The sequence below is a fragment of the Euleptes europaea genome, chromosome 6, assembly GCF_029931775.1.
Source record: "Euleptes europaea isolate rEulEur1 chromosome 6, rEulEur1.hap1, whole genome shotgun sequence".
Taxonomy (NCBI): Eukaryota; Metazoa; Chordata; class Lepidosauria; order Squamata; family Sphaerodactylidae; genus Euleptes; species Euleptes europaea.
Genome location: NC_079317.1, coordinates 54,321,373 through 54,348,359, shown reverse-complemented (window position 1 = coordinate 54,348,359; position 26,987 = coordinate 54,321,373). Strand labels below are relative to the sequence as shown.

At 44.7% G+C, this 26,987-nt stretch overlaps 1 protein-coding gene across 2 annotated transcripts in view; it reads right to left on the bottom strand.

Moving 5' to 3' along the window:
• DPF3 (double PHD fingers 3) overlaps positions 1-26,521 on the bottom strand; it is a 201,272-nt gene extending 174,751 nt beyond the window's left edge. For both annotated transcript variants that reach the window (XM_056850839.1, XM_056850840.1), the window contains exon 1: positions 26,453-26,521. In XM_056850839.1, the coding sequence (XP_056706817.1) occupies positions 26,453-26,484 (32 nt within the window). In that variant the 5' untranslated portion in view covers positions 26,485-26,521. The remainder of the gene's footprint in view (positions 1-26,452) is intronic.
• Between the last annotated feature and the right edge of the window lie 466 nt (positions 26,522-26,987).

The following is a 26,987-nucleotide window of genomic DNA, read 5'->3' as shown; positions in this document are numbered from 1 at the left end:
TGTCAAACAAATAATTTTATGATTTTTGATAAAATATTAAGATAATTATTAATTAATGTTGTTTATCTTATTACATACTGCTTTCAACTCCATTTATGTCTAGCACTATTATTGATATATCTTTTCTTTCCTTTTGTATAATTGTCTTAACTATCTTAATTGTAAATGAGATAATGATATGATGCCTTCCTGTATTAATCCTGGCTTTTTCTTTTATGTTTTGTTTCATTATAAAAAAAAACAAATAAAAGAATCTCCTGGTGATGTGGTAGAGGTCTGATACCACTTCCTGGCTTCTGCGGTTAAATGGCTAAGAGTGAACGAATTGAAACAAGGCCTTGGAAAAACAGAAGTAATGCTGGTTAGGAAAGTGAAGGTCTTAAAGGATGTTATCTTCCCCACTTTCAATGGGGTTCAGCTGACCTTTGGGGTTAAGAGCCTTGGGGTTATACTGGACTCAACATTATTTCTGGAGAAGCAACTTAATGCAGTCACAAAAAAGGAATTCTTCCAACTCAGCCTAACTCAAAAAATGGCCCCTTACCTTGATACGACTGATCTGGCCACTTAGATACATGCCATGGTGACATCGAGACTAGACTACTGTAATGCACTGTACATTGGTCTCCCCTCCAACTAAATTCAGAACTTTCAGGTGGTGCAAAATTCCACAACGCAGGTATTATTATGGTATCCAACCTCCAGGTACTAGCTGGAGATCTGCTATTACAACTGATCTCCAGCCGACAGAGACCAGTTCACCAGGAGAAAAGGGCCACCTCTGCAATTGGACTCTATGGCATTGAAGTCTCTCCCCTCCCCAAACCCCACCCTTGTCAGGTTATGCCCCCAAAACCTCCTGTTGGTAGCAATGAGGGACCTGGCAACCCTAGCTATTATTGGGAGCTAAATGGAGCATGCATATCATTCTCATTCTGCAGTCCCTCCACTGGCTGCCTATCAGTTGTGTGTGTGTAAAGTGCAGTCAAGTCGCAGCCGACTTATGGCGACCCCTTTTTGGGGTTTTCATGGCAAGAGACTAACAGAGGTGGTTTGCCAGTGCCTTCCTCTGCACAGCAAGCCTGGACTTCCTGCACAGCAAGCCTGGACCCTGGTTAGCCTCTGAGATCTGACGAGATCAGGCTAGCCTGGGCCATCCAGGTCAGGGCATCTATCAGTTACCAAGTTCATATCTATGAGACCGTCTCTCCCCCTACGCTCCATCATGACAGCTTCACCCATCTGAGCAGGGTGCAAGTGCCAACTAGTGTTGCCAACCTCCAGGTGGTAACTAGAGATCTCCCGCTATTACAACTTATCTCTAGGCAACAGAGGTCTGTTTACCTTGAGAAAATGGCTGCTTTGGAAGGTGTACTCCATGGCATTGTACCCCACTGAAGTTCCTCCTGTCACCGAACCCCACCCTCCTCAGGCACCACTCCCCCAAATCTCCAGGCGTCTCCCTACCTGGAGCTGGCAACCCTAGTGCCAACCTGCAAATAGGCAAAATCAGCAACTACACGTATATATGCCTTCTCTGCTGTGGCCCCCACCTTGTTGAATGGTCTGCCTGAGGAGGTCAGGAAGGCTCCCACTCTCCTGACTTTCTGTAAATTATGCAAAACCAAATTATTCAAGAGGGCTTTTCTACACAGGCAATAGAATTATTAACTGAATTACTGTACTGAATTATTAACAAAGTTACTTAGATAAATTATTAGGGTGTGTTTGCTGCAATTTGGATCCTACTATCTAATTTTGCATCATTTAACGTGTCATACTAACACTTATGCTTTGCTTCCGTTTGGTTTTTTTATACGTCTGGTTGTTTCTACAACCCAAATCCCATTTCGTTGCTTACTGACTATCGCATCCTGTTGACTGTATTGACTCACAGTGTAATTTGCCTTGAGTCCCAGCAAGAAAGGCGGACTATAAATAATGTAAATAAATAACATCCTCTGTTGGAAGTCTCTGTGTTGGGGGGGAGGTCTGTTAAAGGCACAACAACAGGGCCAGTTTAAAAAGGGGCAACCCTTGATATTTGTATCTGCTGAATTTTCCCCCGTGGAAATTCGCTTTTTCATAGAGGTTGAGGTTTGACTGGTGTACTTCCTCCATCTTAGAACTGAACCTTAGGAGTTGCCTAGTGCCACAGGTACCTAGCTCAGCATGGGCTCTTCTGACTGGCATCAGCCTGCCAGAGTCCAAGGCTGAGACGGATCTTACCTTAGCACCTGCTTCCTGAGGGCCTTTAACTGGAGATGGGCAGAAAATTAACTTGAGCCGTGAGTCCCCCTGGGAGACTTGTATTTCTGTGTCTCAAAGGATGTAACATACCTCCACTATAAGAAATTTTTAACAGAACCAGTGATTCTTTAGATGGGAAGACAGGTCTAGAGAGAGCAATCCTTTAAACAGATTAGTGTTTTAAGCCAAGTTAATAGCAGCTGTTAAGACTTCTTACATCTAAGATCGCCTCTTTGCATATGCTGTATTGACTCTTTTTGTGAAGAAAAGTATAAAAGGAATTGGATATTTCCATAGTCTTTCACCTCTTCCTGCCTCAGGCTAAGGGCCAGACTGTGTAGCCTTACAGGTGTCATCCTTTCCTGCGTGTGTTTTGTTGTCTCTGTTTTACAAATGGCAGTTTTGTGACATCCATATTGAATTAGCTGCCCATTGGGTTGCCAGCTTTCATTGGGGCAATTACAATTGCGTCTTGAATAGGCATTTAATGTGCAGACATTAGCAGGAGATTATATTAACCTCTATGTTGTGGAAATCTTTACTTGCTGACTTCTGCTTATTTAAGCTGACCTTATAGACAGGATAAGAGCAGGTCAGGAAAATCCCCCATTCCCAGTTTCTTGGTAATGGTCAATCAGGAGACAAATACAAGGGCCATATACTGTAACATCTCAAGAACATCTTGTATCTCAAGAACAATTAGGCAGTTTTCACAAGCTGCAGAAAGTACTTGTTGCATTTCCTGTGTCTCTAATTCAAATGCTCTAATTGGGAAGAATGAATGTGTGAGTTTAAAAAAAGGTTATCTTCTGTTTCTATGCCAAACTAATAAAATTACCATGTACAGTGTGCCAGTGTGTTGTAGCAGTTAGAATATCAAATTAGAACTGAACAAATTTGGGTACAAATTCCCAATCTTCCATGAAGTTCAGTGCGTAGCTGTGGGGATTTTATTTATTTAAGTTATTTATAGGCCACCTTTCTCACTCAAGGTGGATTACACAGAGTGAGTCAATGCAATCAACAAGATGGGACATTCAATAAATAATGAAATATGATTTGGATTGTAGAACCAACCAGAAGTCTAAAATACAGAACTGAAGCAAAGCATAAGTGTCAGCGTGATACATTAGATGATTCAAAATAACACAATGAGATGCAGCCTTCAGCAACCTATACACAATAGTACAGACCACAGTCCCCAATAATATATCCAAGTAACTTTGTGAAACCTTTTGTACAGTGCTACCCTGTAGCCTGCATAGAAAAGCCCTCTTGAATAATTCAGTCTTGCAATTTGCAGAAAGCCAAGAGAGTGGGAGACTTCCTGACCTCCTCAGGCAATCCATTCCATAAGGTGGGGGCCACCACAGAGAAGGCAGTTGTTGATTTTGCCCATTTGCAGGTTGGCACTAGCAAAAAGCCTTGCTCGGATGAGTGAAGCTGCCATGAGAGTGACGGTCTCACAGATATGCGGGTCCAAGGCCATGGAGGGTTTTACATGTGATAGCCAATGCTTTAAATTGAGCCTGGTAACTGATGGGCAGCCAGTGGAGTGACTGTACAAATGGGAGTAATGCTCCATCCAGCTCCCAATAATAAAATGACTGTACAAATGGGAGTATGCTCCATCCAGCTCCTGATAATAAAATGGCATTGGTGCGGAGTAATATGCATTTGTGCACAACAGGTAATTTTGAAGCTGCTGACTCTGGTTTGGCCTCAACACCTCCATCCACTGCAATCAGACACAAATCTGAAATCACCACTGAAATAAGAACATAAGAAAAGTCCTGCTGGATCAAACCAAGGCCCATAAAGTCCAGCGGTCTGTTCACACAGTGGTTAACCAGGTGCCTCTAGGAAGCACCCAAACAAGACGACTGCAGCAGCACCATTCTGCCTGTGTTCCACAGCACCTAAGATAATAGGCATGCTCCTCTGATCCTGGAGAGAATAGGTATGCATCATGGCTAGTATCCATTTTAACTAGTAGCCATGAATACCCCTTTCCTCCATGAACATGTCCACTCCCCTCTTAAAGCCTTAATTCAGAAGAGATACTATACAAGAAAGTAGAAGCATAGACTTCCACATTAAACATAAATACTAAAAACATTTTAAAAATCCCTACTACCTGAAGGCTGGATTTTTTTTTTTTAAATGAAGTTAATTAAAAGCAATCCTTATGTACTGCTGAGCCAGCCTGCCTTGATAAATTGAGAACCAGATCTGCCTTTGTGGAGGTCAATGGACAAAGGACATGGAAGAGGATGGCAAAGATAACCAAGAGATGAGAAAGAGCTTGAGAACCTACAAATGATAAAACGGAGTTTGGTCTCTCTCTCACACACATTGGATTCATAGCTACTATCTTGCCCACAATTACACACAACACAACATGGAAGTATGTAATGTTTGTCCCTCTGCTTGTACCTGGACACAATAAACTAAGCAATCAATTTTTGGAAACACAGCAGTTCTAAAACTACTGCCACAGAAATAGGGATGCCAGACTCCAGGTGGGACCTGGGGACCTCCTGGAATTGCAGCTCATCTCCACACTACAGAAATCAGTTTCCCTGGAGAAAATGGCTGCCTTGGAGGGTAGACTCTGTGGCATCGTACCCCACTGAGGTCCCTGTCCTGCCCAGGCTCCATCCCCAAATCTCCAGGACTTTCCCAAACTGGAGCGGTCAACTCTACTCTCCATTCCCTGCCAGAGGGACTTGGCAATCAAATCAGTATGGAGTACATCTTTATATCATTGGAAGAGACATTTTATTCTAATTATTTATATAATGCATTCGACTATGTGCTTTAGAACAGGAAAAACCCCCACAAAGGTCCCTTTCTGAAGGATTTCAGTTCAAAGGCCATGATACGTGCAGGAAAAGAAACCGGGGCAGGGGGGGAGTTTAAAATCTCAGCAAATGAAGCCAATTTTGACAGAAAACCAGAGAATGCCTAAGAAAATAAATAAATGTCATGAAGTTGAGCACTGATGAAACAGCAGAATTAATATTAGCAGGAAAATAATTCCACGGGTAAGGACCCACAATGGAGAAAGGACACGTTCAAGACAGAGCAGGCCCAGCTTGCCAATAAGACTCATACTACAGCAGAGAAAGCAGGAAAGAATATGCAACCTCTGAAGAAGAGGTAAACTTCCCCAGATGAGCGAGTGAACAAGCGTATTTTGAGATAAGAATGAATGCAGAAAGTTAAAGACAGACAATTAAGAGCATGCTCCTAAACAGGATCCTACTCAAGGATGTTTAATGGGGCTTCCTCCCAGGAAAGTGATCTTATGAGGCACCTTAAGGGTGTCATACTATGCAGAGTATAAGACCATTGACTTCAGTGGACTTGAAGACTAATGTGCCATCAAGGTGCAACTGACTCATTGCAACCCCAGTCATGGGGCATTCCGGGCAAAAGGCCAGCAGAGGTTTGCCATTGACTTCCTCGGTGTAGCAATCCCTGTCTTCCTTGGTGGCCTCCCTTCCAAGTACTACATAAGAATGTTTATTTCTGTATTTATGTAAGGAAGTTTTGTAATGGCCTATGGCTAAACAAATACTACAACTACATAAGAATGTAAGACAGGCCGTGCTGGATCAGACCAAGGTCCATCAAGTCCAGCAGTCTGTTCACACAGTGGCCAACCAGGTGCCTCTCGGAAGCCCACAAACAAGACGACTGCAGCAGCATTATCTTGCCTGTGTTCCAAAGCACCTAATATAAAAAGCATGCTCCTCTGATCCTGGAGAGAATAGGTACGCCTCATGACTAGTAGCCATTTTTACTAGTAGCCATGAATACCCCTCTCCTCCTTGAATATGTCCACCCACCCCCTCTTAAAGCCTTCCAAATTGGCAGCCATCACTACATCCTGGGGCAGGGAGTTCCACAAATTAACTATGCATTGTGTGAAGAAATACTTCCTTTTATCTGTTTTGAATCTCTCACCCTCCAGCTTCAGCAGAAGACCCCACATTCTAGTATTATGAGAGAGGGAGAAAAGCTTCTCCTTGTCCACTCTCTCCATACCATGCATAATTTTATAGACCTCTATCAGGTCTCCCCTTACCCACCTTTTTTCCAAGCTAAACAGCCCTAAGCGCTTTAACTGCTCCTCATAGGGCAGTTGCTCTAGTCCCCTGATCATTTTTGGTTGCTCTTTTCTGCACCTTCTCAAGCTCTGCAATACCCTTTTTTAGTATGGTAGCAGCAGTTTTACTCTCTATTCCTCATCTAATTATGGCCAGTGTGGAATTTGCCTTTTTCACAGCAGCCGCACACTACCTGTGGCTGACCCTGCTTAGCTCAAAGGCTCTGCTGAGCTCACGCCACACTGGGCTGTTCAGGCTGCTTAAGAAGGTGTAATTCTGTATAGGACAGCACTGTAAATTCACAAAACTGTATCAGAAAATAAAACACACACAACCATCTTTAAGCAGAAACATGGATGGGGATGAAACAGCAGAAGCCCAGGGAGAATAACATTACAATAATTCATGCTGAGAAATGGTAGTATTTTTTGTAGCATCTGGAAAAAGAATTCATTTTAGAAATATGGGGATAAGTGGGTAAAAACTTCAAAAATATAACAAGAAAAAGCAGAAAGATGATGGGAAAGACTAAGGCCGTTAACACATGGTCGTCTTCTATTGCGATTATCCCTCTCATATCTCACGCTTTTTTATCCTGCGATCCAAAAATTAAATGCATAGTGAACTTAATCCCGCAAAAGATCAGGGAGGCAGGATAGTAGAATCATAGAATCATAGAGTGGGAAGGGACCACCAGGGTCATCTAGTCAAACTCCCTGCACAATGCAGGAAATTCACAACTACCTCCCCCAGTAGGGGAGTACTCATCATTCTTGTCAATGCTTTGTGATTGGCTGATGCCAGTTAAGGGCTGACATAATGACAAGGTTTTTTTAAAATATATATATATATATTTACGGTATGCCAGTATACCATCATTTCAAAATGAAACTCTCTTTTTTAAAGAAAGCAGAGGGGTTTAGGCTCCCCCCCTTTGCAGGGTGCAGCGTGGCGAACCAGCATGGCAAACACATATGTAGGCTACCATGAGACTGGGAATGCTAAAAAAGACAGGGTCTCAATGTACATATATAGCCTCTGTGTGCACACTTTTATAAATTTAGGACTCTCTGCAGACGTTCAGCGAAATGCATGGAGATCAAAGATGGGACCAATGGGCCATGATCCCGCTCCTCTTATGCATGTACCCTGCACATATTTTTGAACACGCACAGCCCTAGTGGAGTGGTAGGACCTAAAACTAGGCCCTAAAACATCCATTCACCTCCTATTCATCACCCCATTTTCCTCAGGATGCTTACAAAGAAAAAAATATTTATTATTTACTCTGTTATCTCCCAGACTGTAAGACACGAACGTTAGAACTGCAATGTACCAGACTGCATCGCTTCTGTTCCAAACCTAACATGGCACATTTTAGATCTATTTTACCAAGGGCTTTAAATTGTTGAAGGATTGCATTCTAGCGCTGAATGCAATGACATACAATTGAACTGAAAGCTACATTACAAGGTAATATCAGGTAAAGCTCTTATCGTAACTTATTGTTAGGCGTAAAAGGTATTTCATCATGCCTTGGCTCTGACACACTTGGTTTTAGATTTCCTCTGTTGTCGCAAACTACTTTGCAGGAAGAGGAGGGAGAATTCTAGCAAACCAAAAACAATATAGATTTCCCTTTATTACTTACTAAGCACAGTCAAGCTAGAAAGAGCCCCCAAGATTAAATGCTTCTTCAAGAATTCCATTTGTCAGACAGTACTGACAAGCCAAGTGAGCTTATGTGTCAAATGATATAGTTATCATTCTTTCCCTGATCCACACACATCGTTCCCAGTCTCTGTGAATGAAGTACCGTGCCAAATGCACAAGCAACTCTGGTGATTCATTTACTCATCCCGAGCCTGACCCAGACTGTGCAACACCACGATGAAGCCCCATTCAAACTGTAACACATCATGCTGGGTTATGAGTATCTATCACCCCTATGCAAAAGATACTATACAGTGGATAAGGAAGCTAACAGGTAGTCAAAACAGCCCATTGTTGGACTCTTGGATATAGAACAGCCAAGAACCTAGGGAAAGAAAGGAGAGGACCAAGGCATTATGTGTGTGAGAGAGCTCACCCGTTCTTGGTCCTAGAGTCTATGGACGAGTTTCAGCAATTGGCTTTAAAGATAAGGTTCATTCCAGCAAGATTTGTAGGAATAAGGCTGGCTACATTCAGCATGTTCAGAGTAAATTCTGAAATATTTATTTGCATATTTATACCCCACTTCCCCCCCCCGCCCGGGAACCCAAAGCAGCTTAGAACATCACTCTCCCCTTCTCCGTTTTACTCCCACAACAACAAACCGGTAAGGTAGGTTGGGCCAGTCACTGACCCTCAGTTTAAGGTTACCTGTGGCAGATTAGACATGCGAACCAGGGACTTCAAGATCCTAGTCCAACGCTCTAACCTTTACACCACACTGACTCTCGCTTCTCACCACCAATACAACACAACCAATCCCATTTATCTTGGACTAGGGAAGTGGAAATATGTAGAAGGAAAACCACCCTTGTTATCAAACATGGCTCAGTAAGCTTTTAATATTTAATTCACGATTCAATACTGAGAAAAGACAAACGGGTTTCTGAAAGACTGGCAAAGTGAGCCTTCTTATTTACACTGCTGCAACTCCAAATCATTACTAGACCTTGATCCTGCAAAACATGAACAATTTGCTTTATGATTCATATTGACTTCAGTGCGATTATTTGTAGTAAACAAGGCTGTACTGTCTTTAGCGAACTGGAGTTTAGTTGGCACAGGAAATGTGATCCTCCTGAATGCCAGAAGATAGATCAGATCAGTTTTCTTTCAATACTTCATTTCACTGAAGACTTGCATGTAACTAGGCTACAGCACTGAGTGGCAGCTTTGGCTGACTTATAAATAAGTGGGTGAGCCTGCATCGACAGTGCCCAAAACGAGTCGCCTCAACAGCAACTGCCCAGAGAAGTCAGTGAGTCAGGATTCAGCAGGAACATCCTGCTGATCACATTCACAGCTATGCACTCCTGAGTTCTCCACACCGCTCTCTGCCAAGCTGCATCTGTTCTGAATGCTCTTTGGGCACTGCTGAAGCTGCCATCAAAAGAGACACAGCAGCCAAACTTGTATTTTGCTTACAATATAACACCCAGTTCAGACAGGTATAGCATGATCTTGATGAAGTTATGTACTATTCCCACACGGGAGGAGAACTGGGTGAGTGGGAGGAATAAGTGCCAGCAATTCCAGACACACTAAATTAAATTCTTCCTTGAAGTCTTGGAATTTGCTTCTTTCTTTCATTTTAAGAATTGTACGTCAAGAATTTTGATGAGATTGTTTATAGCCTGATTCTTGAAGTGTGATTCTTACAATGGCTTAGGTTGTTAAGAAAAGAGCATTAAATCCAGGGGTTTCCCCTGCACACACGAGGATGCTTTTTATTTGTTAAAATCTTACACAGAGAACCAAATCATGACGTTCTCTTACTCAGCTCATATTTGGTTCAGAAAGCTACCACAGTTTGAGAGCATCTTCTCAGAATCCTACTGAGTTCTATCTGATGGGACTGATGCTCAGAAAAGTCTTCTTAGGATTGAGCTGTTTGTAGCAGAGAAAGCTAGATGAGCATGCTACTTTTTAGGTTCTGGTCCTCAGTGTAGTTGCACAGTTGTTTACTGCTTATACAGCCCAGTGTGGCCTGTAGAACACAAAACTGGCCTTGGGCCAAATCCCAACACTGCCATGAATTCTGCAGGTGACCTTCAGCAAGCCAATACCTCTCAGCCTCTGCCCTATTCTATAAATAGGGTTACCAACTTTTGAATCAGCCCGGGTAGCTATCCCTTTAATAGCAGTCTGATCTGCAGCAATTAGCAAGTGATAACATTGAAATACATACTGAGCTATTCCACCAGGCCTACGGTTGAGGACAGCTGCAGGTGAGATCAGTGCTGGCCTCCCTACTCCCCACCGCACCTTTTTTAGTATATTATTAACTTATTGGGGTGGATAGCTGACCCCGTTTTTGAGCTGCTTTGTTCTGGGGTTGGCATCATTTGCTGCAGTGGGCACATTATATATATGGCAACCATCTTTTAAAAAATTGAGGGATGGTTTTATATGCTTTTATTGCTATATTGTAAAATTTTGATGTTGTTACCCACCCTGAGCCCAGCCTGGCGGGGGGGGGGGGAGGGCTAGAAGAATGAAAAATAAACAAACAAATAAATATGAAACTCTTCACTTGCTGGTTTCTGTAGAGCAAGACAGTGTTACAGGGACAGAAACAGTCAGGGACAAACAACTGGCCAGTTGTAGTAAAAAAAGGAGAGTTCATGTTTAAGGATGTATAAGATAATTCCTATAAAGACCGGGCACGCTGCACTGTATAATAGGCAAGTGAAACATGGCCAGTGGAAACCATCTTAGGGCTGATTCACATGTTATTTTGCTGCTATTTGTTTGTTGTGGAAACGTACATGTACTGACAGCTACACAGAAATGTCCACAACAGGGCAAACAGCAGCCACTCAGGGCCTCTTCAAATCAGGCAAATGGCACAGGAGGAGACTTAAGCCCCTTCTCTGTGTGCACCATGGTCCCAATCTGAATTGGGCTTCCGTGTGTCAGGGAAATAAGTTCCAAGCACAGAACTCAGTGGACATCTGATGGAAACTCCTCATGGCCCAAGGACTTTGTAACATGTGGATGGACCCTCGCTTGCATCCAAGTTCTAAGGACAAATCAAATATAGTTAAGTGCACCCAAGACATAGTGAGACAACTGCAGCCTAGTCCTAAACACATGTCCATGATAGAAAGTCCCAGTTCATTCACTAAAACTTAGCCCTAAATAACTGCATCTGATTGCATCTTGAAATACCATTGGTTTCAATGGGACTTAAGCATGTTTGACTCTCTGACATCACAACTCTGTATTCAGAGGCTGCGCTAACCCATCCCGTATCTACCCATCTCAGATGAGCAGCCTTTTGATCCCTTCCTGCACAATTCAAAGCCACAGAATTATTCAGGCAGTGACACAATCCCTTGAGAAAGGGAGATATTTCAGGCACATCCCCTGGTAGAATGAGAACTGCTGACACAACTGATCGGCATAATGATCTATGGGTGTGTGCCTCTGGAGTGCAGCGACCAACTTTTCAGCTTAGCTGACTTTTCAGGAGAATGCGTTTGGATATTAACCAATGACAACTTGAACTGACTGATATTTATTAATGTAATCATAGCTCCTTTAAACTGAAAAAATAAAAACAATCATAATATTCTGAAATATTTGGTTCTGGTCATCATTCTGATACCTGTATAGAGTTTAAAGTTGTCAGAGGGGAAAGGAATGAGTAACTCAGCAGACGGTGAAGTAACAGGAACATTTACCAATTAGCAGTGTTACACACAGACCCTGACACCAAAGGAGATTGCAAGGATAGGTCTGTCCATCCCAAGTGATTATTACAGCAAACACATTAGCTTAGGGAGGGCTTTGATTATTGTTTTATTTATGTATCTAATTTAAAGCATTTTATGCTGCTTTTCAACCCAACCAAGGCTCCTCCAGGTGGTGAACATTAAAATGTCAAACATTAAAAACTGCATTTAAAATACAGATAAACTATTTAAAACAATTAAACAAAGCCCATGTGTGATATATAAGCATTGTTTCCTGTTTGATTGTTATTCTGCTGTCTCCGGTTAGCCAGCAACAGGGGAAAATATTGTGCTTGCATGTGCTAGCAAGCCGGCAAGCAGCACTGTTACATGTGCACCTCCCAGACACCAGGAAGCATCTGCCATCTTCTCTCACTAATGAATATACAATGCAATCAATAATACAGAGAGACAGACTTGGCACCAAACCAGAGAGTTGCAGAAGATCACCAATAAAGGTCTGCAGTTTGTCAATATCTTCAGTTTCCCTTAAAACTTGCCAAGGGGTGGAGGATTTGAGGGGAATTTAACCCTACCCCACCCCCCACCTACCAAGACTGCCCACATAGAAATCCCTTTCCCAGCTACCATTAGCTTTCAAAGGGGGAAAAGACCTGCAACTTTTTAAAGTTAATTAAATTAAGGGGCAAACTAGATGCATGCACATCTGTAAAGAAAATAGTCTATTTTAAAGCAACATCTGAGTATGTGGATGAGATTATCCCTACTCTTCCCTGTGCCTCACCTGGGTGTGCTCTATTTCTTTCAACATTTTCATCCAGCCAGGTTGACTTCTGAAAATGAACTGGAAATGAGCTGGGAGGGAAACAAAGCTTGAAGCACCAGAGCACACTGAGGTAAGGCTAGTATAGGAGCAGGATTTTGCTCTTTGCCTGAGCGTGCCACTGAAATAGACAACCTCTGCATTCTGTACTCATAAAGGGACATGTGTGCAAATACCGTTATGCCTTATGACAGTTATTTATATACTACCACCCCCCTACAACAAGATGGTTCACAGTACAATAAAACAAAACGAGCAATCAGTAACCCCATAAAATCACCAAACAGACTGCTTAAAACCCAGCAAAACAGAGAAGGAAAACGGGGTTGGGGCGAAGAGGCATGAAGGAGAACAACAAACTCACTAAAGGCAACTGAAAATTTCAAAAGCCTACCACCGCAAGATACTCAGCGGCTTCAAGAGAAGGTGTAGGCATTCTAGAGTAGGGTTGCCAACCCCCAGGTACTAGCTGGAGATCTCCTGCTATTACAACTGATCTTTAGCCAATAGAGAACAGTTCACCTGGAGAAAATGGTCCTTTGACCATTGGACTCTATGGCATTGAAGTCCCTCCCCTCCCCAAATCCCACCCTCTTCAGGCTCCGCCCCAAAAATCTCCAGCCGGTGGTGAAAAGGGACCTGGCAACCCTATTCCAGAGCCAGAGGGCAGCTACTGAAAAAAGGCCTCGTCTTCCAGGGCATTTCCAAAGGCAGTGAACACTAAGGACTGCTGCCTGCAGAACTTATCACCGGGCAGAACTATCTGGGAGCTAGCGGTCTTTCACATCCGCTGGTTCGAGGCTATATACAGAGTTTTGGTTAAAACCAGCTCCTAGAATTGGGATCAGAAATGAATAAGTAGTTGATGGAAATCTTTAGGCACAAGAGTTACATGCTGTCCACCCTTGCAAACAGTCTTTCTGCTGCATTTTGAACTACTTGAAGTCTCCAAGCCATTTTCAGGACAGCCCCATGCAAAGAGTCTGTAGAATGCAAACTGGATTGTTTTATTATTGTAGTACTTTTGGTTTTTTTACTCTTGTGATATTCTATTTCTCCTCTTGTTTAGAAAACAGCTATTATTTTGTACTTTATATGGCTTGCACCTAAACATATAAAAGACAACTGAAGTTAAAGGGACGCCAACTCTCATTTGTTGGCAACACTTTGACTGGTTCACACATACATAAATGCACATCATTTGATTTCTCCACTTTCTATGTACTTGATGACTCCATTGAATATAATTATATTTAAGGTGAAATGAAAACTGGCTTTGCCACACTCTACTTACTCCCAATTTCCTTGGCAGTTGATCCACAAGCATTGAAATCGGTTTGAGCACAATTCATGTCTGCCCTCCCTCTGTATTTCTACAATTGTGGAGTCAGTTTATTTTTTCTGCATGTGCCTTCAATAATGTGGATTTTCAAGGGAAGGTGCTGTTGTCATGGGTGGCATCATTGGTGGTGTCACTTCCCCCCCCCTTTTTTGTGCATGCTTACAATGATATAATGGTTGCATAAAGGGCACTAAAATATTGATATACTACAATAACGACAGGTTTAGCGGGTTTTCTGAATTCCCAGCTTCGTTTTTTTTTTAAAAAAATGTCTATCTCTTTCCACTGCAGACATATGCCTTTTCCCTTATATCTTGGCAAAGAAATGGGCTAAAGACTTACTTTTTTCATGGAAGCTGGGAACTCAGAGAACCTGCTGAACCTGTCATTACAATGCTTTATCGATATATCAATATTTTAGGGCCTTAAAAAAATTAAAAATGAAACCACTTGTCTTCAGGGGAAGGGGGAGGAGAGGGAGTGGTTTGATGATGTATTTTTTTCATTCATTTGTATCCCACCTTTCTACCCAATGGGACCCAAAGCAGCTTACATTGTTCTCCACTCCTCCATTTTATGATTACAGTAAAAAAATGAGGTGGAGGTAGGTAGAATGGTCAGGACAAAGAAAACCATCGTGCACAAGGAAAAATCCATCTCATAATCAGCTTCCAGAAAAAGATCAGAATAAAAGTGGTTTCAAAAGAACTGGAAATAACCCTGGGGGGGAGGAATTGAAGCAAAAATTAAAGGTATGAAAATGTGCGCAGAAATTAGGGAATAAACCAAAGCAGCGTGGGGCCAGAACCGACGGGCGGAAACCCATGAGGAAAAGCCTTCTGTCTGAACTCCTCCACTTCTCACTACTGAATAAGTGGACCAAGGCAAAAAGAAAATAAGAATGCTAGTTCTATTCTATAAAAGATAAAGTGATCTATTTCTTCAGAAATCCCATTAAATTCAACAGGACTTACTTTCTAGTATGTGTGGCTAGGACAGTGTGGTGGTGGAAAGTGTGGTGAAGTCACAGCTGACCTATGGCAACCCCGTAAGGTTTTCAAGGCAAGAGATGTTCGGAAGTGGTTTGTCATTGCCTGCCTCCATGTGGGCTGAGAGAGTTCTGAGAGAACTGTGACTGGCCCAAGGTCACCCAGCAGGTTTCATGTGGAGGAGTAGGGAAACAAACCTGGTTCTCCAGATTAGAGTCTGCCGCTCTTAACCACTATACCACTTTACCCCCAGCAAGCTGAGTACTCATTTTACCAATTTTGGAAGGATGGAAGGTTGCGTCAACCTTGAGCTGGCTACCTGAAACTCGACTTCTGTTGGGATCATACTCAAGTTGTGAGCAGAGCTTTGACTGCAGTACTGCAGCTTACCACTCTGCGACAAGGGATTCCCTAAGAAGCTCCTTGGTCTATCCTACTGCTGGAGACTAGTTGTCTTTCATTATCCCCTTTGAGGAGAAAGGCAGGGTATAAATAATGTAAGCAAATAAACATTGTTACAAATATGTACGCAATGATTTTGCTCTATAGCACCTGCAGAACCTTAGTTGTACATACATCCACTGAAATTAAGTTGTAAATGTCCCATTTAAATAGCAATTACCTGAAATTTATCTAGATCAGGGCTCCTGTAAAAAAAAAATTCAACTCTGGAACCCATTTAGCAGAGTGTATTAAAATGCCCCCAAATGTGTCCCCCATTAACTCCTTTTGCCCTCGTAAATAAAGAGAGTTGGCACTTCAAATTCTTCTAGTAATTGTGCTCCTCCTGTCCCTTGAAAGTTGTGTGTGTCACTTCCGGTAGAGCGTTTGGTTCGAGCGCCATTGTCTCTTGGGAGCTCCTGAGAGACACCAAGAGTCATTTAGATTTGGGGTGCAAAAAAGCACTCCAACCCGGTTCTAAACAGTGGATCGGGAAGCAGGAATTCCCCTGCAGCCGTCAAGAGCAGTTTGACTCCCATATTCTCTGCGAGAGCTTTCATTAAGCCTCTCCGAGATTTGGATGTTGTCCCGCCGGCACCGAGGGGACTACCAATGCCACGAACGACTCTTTGGATTTAGGCGTTGACCTCCTCTATCCATTAACATCAAAGAATCTATGAAAAGAACAAGATGCCTCACCTTTGGAAGTCAGAGTGAGTAAAAAGACACTTTTTGCTTTTACCTTGATTGAGAAGATTTGAACGACGATAAAAATATCTATGAAAACCGCATCTCCCTGCCCAAAGAGACTCTTTAAATCAATAAACATCATTAAACGAACCAACAGACCTTATCAATTTGATCAGTGAGTAGACGCAATAAATGGGACTTTTGAATGACTTTACAACTACCAATTAAATTCTTTGAGGGGAGGGAGTGAGATGAAAACTCCCCCCCCCACTTCTGGTTCTTTCCAGTTCAATCAGTCCTCCAGCCACGTTGCTTCTTAGGACCGGAAGATAGTAAGAAGGGCTTTGTTACCATCGAAAAGACAGGACAGATCATAAGACTGGAAGTGAGTTTCCCCGGTGCAACCATCAAATTGCTCCTACCACTTAACCACCGAGTGGAGACGACACAGGGTCTATGATACTGCAGTTTCCTGTCTACTTCCTTTTTTCTGACTGTGCCGCTCTGAAGCGTAATTGAGAATATTTTGAAAATTACATATAAGAATCCATTTTCATTTAAGAATCCAAGCAGATATGTCAAACAAGATATGCTACTTAAACAAATGGACATGTTTGCAATGCAACAAGATTTAGTCTTTAAAAAACAACAAGCGTTCTCACAACAAATGATTCAACTAGCTGGAATGATGAATACCTTATATCAATCAATCAATGGAAAACTGGACACAATTATTGAGGACATCTAAGATATGAAGACCCAAGACATGACAATGACTATGCTGATGGAAATAAAAGATCCTACTACGGAGATAATGACTGAATGCTACATGGAAGTGGAGATAAAAACCGAAAATCATGACAATGAATCAGAACAATTTAACTCCCAAGAGGTGGCTGCAAATGATCAGCTGGCAACTAGAGAAATCAACATGAGAGAATTCAATACCTCTACACTCTACTAGTCTGAGTTGCTGTTGGCAGGGGGAATATTATTATCCCAAAAAAAAATCTCCTGGCAGCCAGCAATGAAGGATTTTATCAAGATGCTGCAGGAAAATTTAACAAGACACCAATGGATACAATCATCGGGATCCTCTTTCATATTTTCAGAGGTCAGAATTGCAGCTACTACACTGGAAAATGGAAAAAAAATTGGGAAATGAAGGACTGGCAGATCTCCTCCCAAAACAAGAAAATGGCTAAGATGATGCTTACTTTAGGGGTGTAAGGGAGGCATGGTGGATTTACTCTGATGAATTTTTAAACGGGAAAATTTGTTTATGTGTTGATCTAATCCCTTTGCTACAGAATAATAGGATGTTATATAGAGACAATGATGATGATATTATAACCATGTAGGACTTGAAACTGCTTATAGAAGTAGTATAGATCAGGGGTCGGCAAACTCATTAATCAAAAGAGCCAAATATCAACAGTACAACGATTGAGATTTCTTTTGAGAGCCAAATTTCTTAAACTATATAGGTAGGTACATTGTTTATTAACTTAATAAACTTTAATTAAAGTTTTAAGTCTTAATTAAACTATAGGTACACTGAATAAAACTTGATATCATACTTAACAGTGATCCTATTTACTGATAAAAATTAAATTGTAAGTCCCTGCCATTTCCCCCTCCCCGTCCGGAGTACTCATCTGGAGGCCTGGTCTACTGCCATAAAAGCCTATTGGTAGACCTGGCCTCTGGCTGAGTCCCATTGGGAGGCCAGGTCTACCCATTGGCTTTCTTGGCAGTAGACCTGGCCTCCGGAGGCCCATAGAAGCCAGTTGGTAGACCTGGCCTCTGAAGGGGGACTTTTTCCCCTCCTCGGAGTCCAGGTCTACCGCCAAGAAAGCCAGTGGGTAGACATGCCCTCCCAATGGGACTCAGCCAGAGGCCAGGTCTACCAAAGGAAGCCCACCCCGCCCAACAGCTGATAGGCGGGGGGGGGGGCAGGAACCGCCGAGCCGCCCGCCCAGCAATCGCGCGGCTATTGGGGAGGGGAGGCTTTAGCCTCCCAATAATTGAGGGCAAGGGAAGGGGGGACTCAGCCATTCTCCACGGTGGGGGGGTGAGAGACAGCGCGCCCGCTCGCCTGCTCTCTCGCTCTCTCTCAGACGCGCTGGCTCCGCAGCCGGCTGCCGGCACGAGCGGGTGCGAGAGCAGGGGCTCCAAACCAAGTTCAGAGAGCCGCACTCAACGGGCCAAAGAGTCGCATGCGGCTCGGGAGCCGCAGTTTGCAGACCCCTGGTATAGATAGTTTAAAGCAAGTCTGTAAGAAAGAAAATAAGGATTAGAAATTAATTTGAAATGCAGAAGTGTTAACCAGTAAAATTAGTGACTGAAGAAGATGTGGGGAAGTCATATATAGTAGATAGCATTGTATAGTATAGATAACATATTCTCAGTAATAGTAATGAGTTTTCTTTTTATAAGTAGTTACAACTGAGTATATAGTTGAGATATGTTTATTTCTGTTATATTGTGAAAAATAATAAAAATATTTTTTTTTTAAAAAAAAAAGAATGCTGTGTGTGTTGTGTTAAGTGCCATCAAGTCGCTTCTGACTCATGGCGACCCTTTGAATCAATGTCTTCCAAAACGTCCTATCCATAACAGCCTTGCTCAGGTCTTGCAAACTGAGGACTGTGGCTTTCTTTATTGAGTCAATCCATCTCTCGTTGGGTCTTCCTCTTTTCCTGCTGCCCTCCACTTTTCCTAGCATGACTGTCTTTTCCAGTGACTCGTCTTCTCAGAATGTGACCAAAATATGATAACCTCAGTTTAGTCATTTTAGCTTCTAGGGTCAGATTTAATCTATAACCAACTGATTTGTTTTTTGTTTTTTGTTTTTGTTTTGGCAGTCCACGGTATCCATAACACTCTCCTCCAATCTTCACACCCTTGAATGTTATCCACAGCCAATTCCATTATTACTTTCAGCGGGAAAAGGGATACATACCCCCCACCCCCAAATTACAGGCTTCAAAAAGCCCTTTTTTTCCCCGTGGCAATTTTATTATTCCAGCTCTGTCCATCCATACAACCTGATGGACTGTGAAAGACATGAATGCCGCCAAAACAAATGGCAAAGGCACTACAGCAACTAATCATGCCCAAGTCACTCATGCAACCAAACACAATGTTGTAACCAGCAACCTATCATTTCCTAAGCTCCCCAACTCTACATTTTCCTATATCATAGCAGCCTTATTCCCCACCTTCAGCCCATTGTGTTCAGTTCTCACTTCCCACCACCACACCTGGAAGTTATATTTATCTAGCTCTTTCCCAGGAATTCAGCATTACAAGGATGGTAGAACGTTGCTGGATTATGATGGCTTGGGTACCACAACAAACTGTAACTAGGATTCATTTAAGGGTGGCTTTCATTTTAAGAGCCAACAGAAACCGCTGGCAGTTTCCAGGTGGACCACAGACATGAGTGGAAGCTCACACCTGCTTGGGAAGTTTCAGAGGGTAGCCATGTTGGGTCTGCAGTAGAACAGCTGGTCTAGTAGAGCCTTAGACACCAACAGGATTTTCAAGGTATGAGCTTTTGAGAGTCAAAGCTCCCTTAATCTGATATCCCAAATATCCTGTTGGTCTCTGAGGTGTTACTGGTGCTACCTACTTGGAAGGTGCCTCCCTGGGTGTGGGAAGCCCTACCCCCAGGTATGTGAGAAAGAAGCATGGCCATTCAGCAGGGAGAGGAAAGCACTCCACAAATACTCAAGAGATTTTCTTTCTTTCCTTCTTTCTTTCCTGGACCCTTGCATTTCAAGCAAACCTTATTTGAGCCCAGCAAGTTGCTTTAGTAAATATCTGCGACTTGATATCTGACTGTAGCCAAGGGGTGGGGTGGGGTGGAACCACAACTCTTCCCTTAGCAAAGGAAACTCTTTGCTAACAAACAAACTTGTTGTCACATAAGCTTTCATGAGCCAGAGCCCACTTTTTTCAGATGCGTGAAGCATTTTATGCAATGGTGAGAAGTATATATATAGACATACAGGAGCAAGTGGAAGAAAAGTGGGAGGGAAATGTCATTACAAACTCAGGCCTGAAGACCCAGCAAGACAAGGGAGAGGTGTGGTATTTTCATTTGCTAAACACAGATTTAAATAAACAAGATCCAGTGAAAAAGGTAAAAATTCCAGTCAGAGCGGGCAACAGAGATCACTGAACTCCTTCGTGCTCCACTAAAAACAAATGCAAGGCTCAATCAACCTTATCCTAAAGGTCTGACAAGAGTTGCCAACTTTTAAACAGTTCCCTCTAGTTGTCCCTTTAACATCTGTTCGATCTACCTATTATACCTATTATAAGGTGATATTAACTTCCATACAGTGAAAAAGCTTCAACTTTCCATTTCCACACATTAAGCCTCTATTAAAGAGACAAGACTCAGCCCCATCTACCTCACAGGCTTGTGGTAAAGATAAAAGCAGAGGCGGGGAGAATCAGACACCACCCTCAGCTCCTGGAAGGAATGGTAGGATAGAAATGTGACAGATATTGATAGGTTGCCCATACACAATCTGTCACTTGATGGGCATCGCTTGGTGGTTCAGCTACTGTTTAGCATTCAAAAAGTCCCAGGTTTGAGCCACAGCATCCCCAGTTTAAAGGATCAGGTACAAGGTGATATGAAAGAACTCTCTGTTTGAGACCCTGGAGAGCTGCTGCCAGTCTGAGTAGACAATACTGACCTCGATAGACCTACGGACCTAACTGACCGTAAGGCAACTTCACATGTTTCCAGGCTTATCTTCTTGTGTGCCGTCCGCTCCTCTCTTTTACAGTGTGCTTCTCCACCCACGCTACAAAAAGTGGTTCAGGAGAAAGTAGATGGTTTCAAAGCTATGTGGTCACCATAAAAATATTAGCTGTTGTAATCCATGCTGTCACATGGAATACATCAAGAAAGGGTACCAAGACTCATTTTACCAATAGGCAATATTAAACTACTGACTAGGCCAGCAGTGGGTAACAGACTACAATCCCACTGCAGTAACAAATGAGAGATATGTAATTCTTTCTCAGTACAGCATTGGTGCACATGCTCTCCTTCACAGCAACAGCAGGAGATGATGGAAGGGGCAAGGTAATCCAGTAGGTCATATTATTATTGTTGCTGCTGAAAAAGTGGAGCAGGGGTCCTCAACATAGGTCCCTGTGGGACCGCTTGTCCTGGTACGCCCCCCAAAGAGCTTTATGCTCTACCAATAACAATTTGCTGGTGGTCCCCAGCCTGAAGAGTGTGCAGCTGTCCTCTACAAGGCTTTCTCAGCTCTGGCCCCAGCTTGGTGGAATAGCCTCCCTAGTGACATCAGGGCCCTGCGGGACCTTAAGGAGTTCCTCAGGGCCTGTAAAATGGAGCTATTTCATCAGGCCTATAACTGTCAAAGATAGGACATTTTGGAGGATTTTCATTCATAGGGTTGCCATGAGTCGGAAGCGACTTGACGGCACTTAATATACATAACATATAACTAAGGGAAGCCACAAGTTTATCTATCGTAACTGGCCTCTCCATCCCTCCCCTCAATTTGGTATCCATGGGGGTTGACCTGCCAAAACCTGGTTGCATGGGGTGTCTGAGTTGTTTTAAGGCCAACTTGATACGGTTTTGATATGATGTTTTAAAAATTGATTTTAATTACTGTTATGGTTTTATGTAGTAAAAAGTTGTTACCCGCCCTGAGCCCGGCCTGGCTGGGAATGAGGACAGGCTATAAATTCGAATAAATAGACAAGCAAACATGGTGCCCATAAGTGCCCTGGCACCCACTGATAACACTTGCTGGTTACCAGAAAGGTATCAGAAAGTAGGCAAGGTCAGGTGAGCCTTTTGCTCAGAAAGGCTTCTGATTGGCTGTGCATATGTTTAAAATGTTGCTTTGACAGCTGCTGCCACCACAGCACAAGGATCTTCACAAGGAAAGCGGTGGCAGCCATTTTGTGACTGTGCTCACCATACCATGGTGCCCGGAGATTCAAATAGGTTGGGGACCCCTGAAATCGAGGGTGGGCTCCTCATCCACCATGCCAAGGTGTGAAATGGAGAGGTAGACTTCAGAATCCAATGCAGGAAGTGGGAGGAACATGACTGTAATATTTGCTTTATCGTGCTAAAATAATGCCCAGATAAAGAGGGAGGATACACACAAGGCACAATTGGTCATAAAAATAATAAGGTAGTGGAAATCCTCTCATTTGTGACTGCCTTATCCTGCCTGGGCAGGAGTTTTGTCCAAATATCATCTGTCTCCATTTCATTATAAGCAGCTCCAGGAGGGAAATAAGGTGGACAACAAAGGGTATGGAATATTCAAAGTGGGGGGTGGGGGGAGCCCTGTCTCACATGTTATAATGTCCCCCAAGGAGAAACAAGTTGGTATTTCACATTCTAGTATTCTGTTTGGGGCAGGCTGTTTTTAGAGGGGAGCAATTGCCCATGCTTGCCCCCGGGGGCAGTTCATGATTCAGCCTTTGTGATGCTTTTTGCCCTTAGCACCGTGTTGGCAAACAAGGTGTTGAGTAGCAGAAACAATACAATATAAGCAGTCAGAGCATTGGCTGGTTCCCAGAAGAGAGAAAGGGGATCAGAGAAGCACTGGAGACACCCAAAGGGATCCCACAATGAAAGAGAAACGTCAGTATTGTTTAAAAACAAACAAACAAGCGGGCGTCGCTGGAAAATGAACATTCAGTTCGGTCCTCCAAAGTATTTCTGCCAAACATCCAGCAGAACTAGCAACGAAGTACCCCACGTGGAACTAATCTAGGGTATTAACTGAGCTGCATATGTCTGTATATACTGAAAATAAAGGGATTATTGTACACCAAAGACACAAAGAGTATAATGATACCAGGCGAGTCGGTTCAGCTACATACCTAGGACACAGATCCCAAAGGCAGAGAGGAAACCCATTGTACAGGCCCTTTCTGCGGAGGGGGGGGGAGGGGGAGGCGCCAATTTTATTTTATTTTAAGACACAATCAAAATGCAGACAGAGGAAATGCAAATGTCACTCGGCCCCCCTTTCATTGTCAGCAAGGACACATGGGGCTGGCAGCACCGGGCTTTGCTTCTCCCCCTTCCCCTCCCTCATTATGCGTTTTAACTGCTGCCGCCCTCATTAACCCCCGCGATACATTTGCTTCCTTTTCTTCTTCTGACCAGCAACTTCTTTGAAGAAGAAATAAACGTTCTAAAAATAAGTTGCGCGAGGGGCAGGCGGCCAGCAACACCCCCCCCCGCCCCGCCGCATACCATTACCAGGAAAAGCATCTTGGGTGAGCTTGATCTCTATTGTTTCCTCTCCTCTCAGCACCCCCCACCCGATGGGGGGGGAGAGAAGAGAAGACTAATTCTATTAAAAGCCTGATTCTTTTCCTAAAGATTTCAGGGGGGGAGAACTGTGGCCCGCAAGATAAATCAATCAACCAGCAGCCAAGGGCTCAGGTTTGGTCATGTGGAGATGCAGAAAATGATGGATGCATAATATTACCGGTGCAACTAAATTTAATAATGCAGCATTAGGAGAGCGCAGCAAGCCCCCCCCCCCTCCTCCAGACCTGCTCCCTTTTTGTCTGTCCAGACGGCGATACGGGCTTAACACTCCCGCGACTTCAATGGACACAGGCTTCATTTGCGCCCATGATGTAAGCAAGAATCGATTCCGGATCCGCCCACCGCACGCCTCTCCATCCTCCACCACCCCCCCGCACCAGCTCACTATGAAAATATTGCCATTCCTTTGAGGAAGCTCGTTTTGATGGCGAGCGGAAGTGACTTTCCTTAAAAGAAACTTCCACTTTGCTGGGGTTGGTCACTATACAGAATAGTCATTGAAAAAGTCCTCAGTGACTCTGTGCAAACGCGACGATACTGGTATGCATAGGTGTAAATGTTGTATTGAAACTGGGGACCGGATCGTGGCCATAGTGCGACTGGTATTCCATTACTTCAATAAGAATGTTTTTAAAAAAACAAAAATCGCTAAAAAATGCAGCCTAGAGAAGGTAGGTATGAAACTTCCACTTTGCTGGGGGGGTCACTATAGAGAATAATAATTTAAAGTCCTTAGGGCAGTGGTTCTCAACCTTTTTTGCTCCATTCCCCCCTTTCACCATTGTTCAGAATATAATTCCCCCCTTCCCAAAATAGTCTAACTAAAAAAAAAAAAAAAACCCCTACAATTTTACAGACTACATAATCCACAGGACATCACACTTTGCTGAACAGTGGTCCCAATTCCCCCCCCCACCCTACAATCCCCCCCGGGGGAGGGAATTCCCCCCTTGTTGAGAACCCGTGCCTTAGTGGCTGTGTGGCAACGCGACGATGCTAGTACACACAGGTGTAAAGGTTGCATTGAAACTGGGGACAGGATCGGGGCTATAGTGTGACTGGTATGCCACCGCTTCAATAATAATATCTATTTTTTTTAGAAATTAGCTTTAAAAAAACGCAGCCTAAAGAATGTAGGCACGAAGCCCACCTAGCAGAAGCGACTTTCACGGAAACCGGCGGAAGGCCCTCGGGTGGGCGACTCGCCCCGACCCACAGGCGGCGTTTCAGGCGGGCAAGGAGGGGCGCGCGCGGAGCCAGCCAGCCGGCCGGCCGGCCTTCGTAATGGCTCGCTGGCCTCTCCGGGCAGGATCGTTGCCAGGAGAAAAGTGGCGAAGCCCCCCGTATCCCCCCCCCAGCTTCTTGGACAGGAAGGACAGAGAGACGCGAGAAAACCAAATGTGTCAACTGGCTGGAAGCGGTCTGCGCGTACGCTGAGCCGCCGATTTCCCCCTCCCCTCTCTCCTCCTCCTCCTCCTCCTCCCCTGCAGGCGAGGGGACAGTTCCCAAAAACCACCCTCCTTCCAGCGAGAATCCGTCGGATGCCACCGTCGATTCCAGAAAGGGACCCGCGGCTCCCGGGCCCCTTCCACCTGCCAGCCCAGTCCCCCTGTCTCCGGCTGGCTGCCCAGCCCAGATCCACCCACAGCGGCGGGCCTGCTGGAACACCCGCCAAAGTGTTTTTCCCACTCGGGTCGGGAGGGAGAGGAGTTGGGCTGCAAGAGACGCGCCCGATTCCCGCCCGGAATTGCAGCCAACGCGCAGAAACAGCCCCGGGGAAGAACTTGAGGGAGCCCAAAGGGGCGGCGCTGCGCCAGCTGCCCGGGATCTCAACGCCCTCGCTTCGCTTGCACGGAGCGCCCGCCCCCTTCGGTGCAAGTCAAGAGCGAGATTTTAAAAGGGGGAAGAAGGCTGCCGTCCCTAGACAAATCCCACTCCCCCGGATGCCTTCATAGGGGCGAGCTGGCGGTTGGGCGTCCGTAAGGAGAAGACGGGAGGCTGGCCTAAGAAAGACAAACTACCCGCCTTGAGTCCCTCGGGCGAGAGAGCCCCCCCCGTGCACCTGCACCGGAGCTTTCCGGATGCCTCCCGAGAGCAGCCAGATTTTGCCCTCCGTGGCACACACGCACGCACACACACACACCCCAGCGATGCTCGAGCCAAGGCTACCCGCCCCTGAACTGAAACACATCCCGAGTTTGGCATCCGATCGACTTTGAAAAGAGGAACGCGAGCGGTATGCAAAAGAGGTCGCCGGACTTCCTGCGTTTTATTGAAAGCAACCAGAGTCATTCATTTAGCACTACAGTCTCTCTCTCTCTCTCTCTCTCTTGCACACACACACTCACAGAAAGTGAGACGGCTAACCTGCCCCTGCTGTCCTGCCCTGGGGGGGGGGGGGAGAAATCCCTGCTGCCCTTTTTGCCAACACGAAGCAGGGGGGGGGGAAACGCCGGAGAAGCTCCTGCCCTCCCCCCCAACTCCTGCCCTCCCCCTCAAGTCATCCCAACTCCTGGAAGCTTTGCAAGGAGCAAACTCCGAAACTGCAATCCGACCATTTGCAAACTCGTCCTTGCGCACCCGGTTTCCACAATCGATCTTCCTCCGCTGGACCCGGCGCTGGCGACGGTGGAAGCCGCCGCGGACGCCACGCACAGGACTCTTGCCGAGCGCCAGCACCCCCTCGGGGATCCGTCAGAATCTCCCCGCTTCCAGGCTCCGAGAAGCCCCGAGAGCTGCAAGCAGCCTCGGTGCCTTCGTAGCGCCGGAACTCCCGTTTCCTTTCATCCCCGTAAATCAATTAAGCAGGACGCAAATTTAACAATTTCTTCTTAATAAATTTCCAAGCAAAAGACTTGCGTGTGTTGCACGGGGGGGTGGGGGGAGGAGGTCGGGAAGAAAAGAGGGAGGGAGGAGAAATCATCTGCAGTCTGGGGACGCCGGGTTCAGTCTGGCAGCATGCATCGGAAAGGCGCCCTTTTTCATATTTAAACCACGCGGAATATGTACATTTTTGATTCCTACTTACGCTTTCAGGGGGTTGTGAATGACAGTCGCCATTTTGCTACAATGTAACAGAATATTGTGTCTCGGAGTTCTAAAGGTTCGCTCAGGGGGAGCCGTCGGCCAATGGGGAGAGTGGATACCGGCCCGCTGTCCAATCAGGGGCCGCGGGAGGAGCCTGGGCTCGGCTAGTTATTAGGGGAGCTGTCAAAGCCCAGAGGTCACTCCCTTTCTGTGAAACTGTTAAGCGAGCAGGTCTTAAAGGGGCAGCCGCGCGGCGCGGGAGCAATCAACGCTCCAAATTAGGTTAAGAGAGTTAGCGAAGAGCAAAAGAGTTTTCCTAGTACTTTGGGTCTCTCTTTGTTGTTGTTTTCTCTCTCTCTACCCCTCTGCAGAGAGGAGCGGGTGCGGGGGGGGGGGGAGGGCGCTTGTGTGGATGGATGGTAAAATATGGACAGCTCATTATCTGCTTCCTTTGCTGACACCGCGTTTCATTTCCCAAATGGCGCGTCCTCGTATTCATATGGAAGCGCTGCGTTCGTGCCATGTTACCCCCCTCC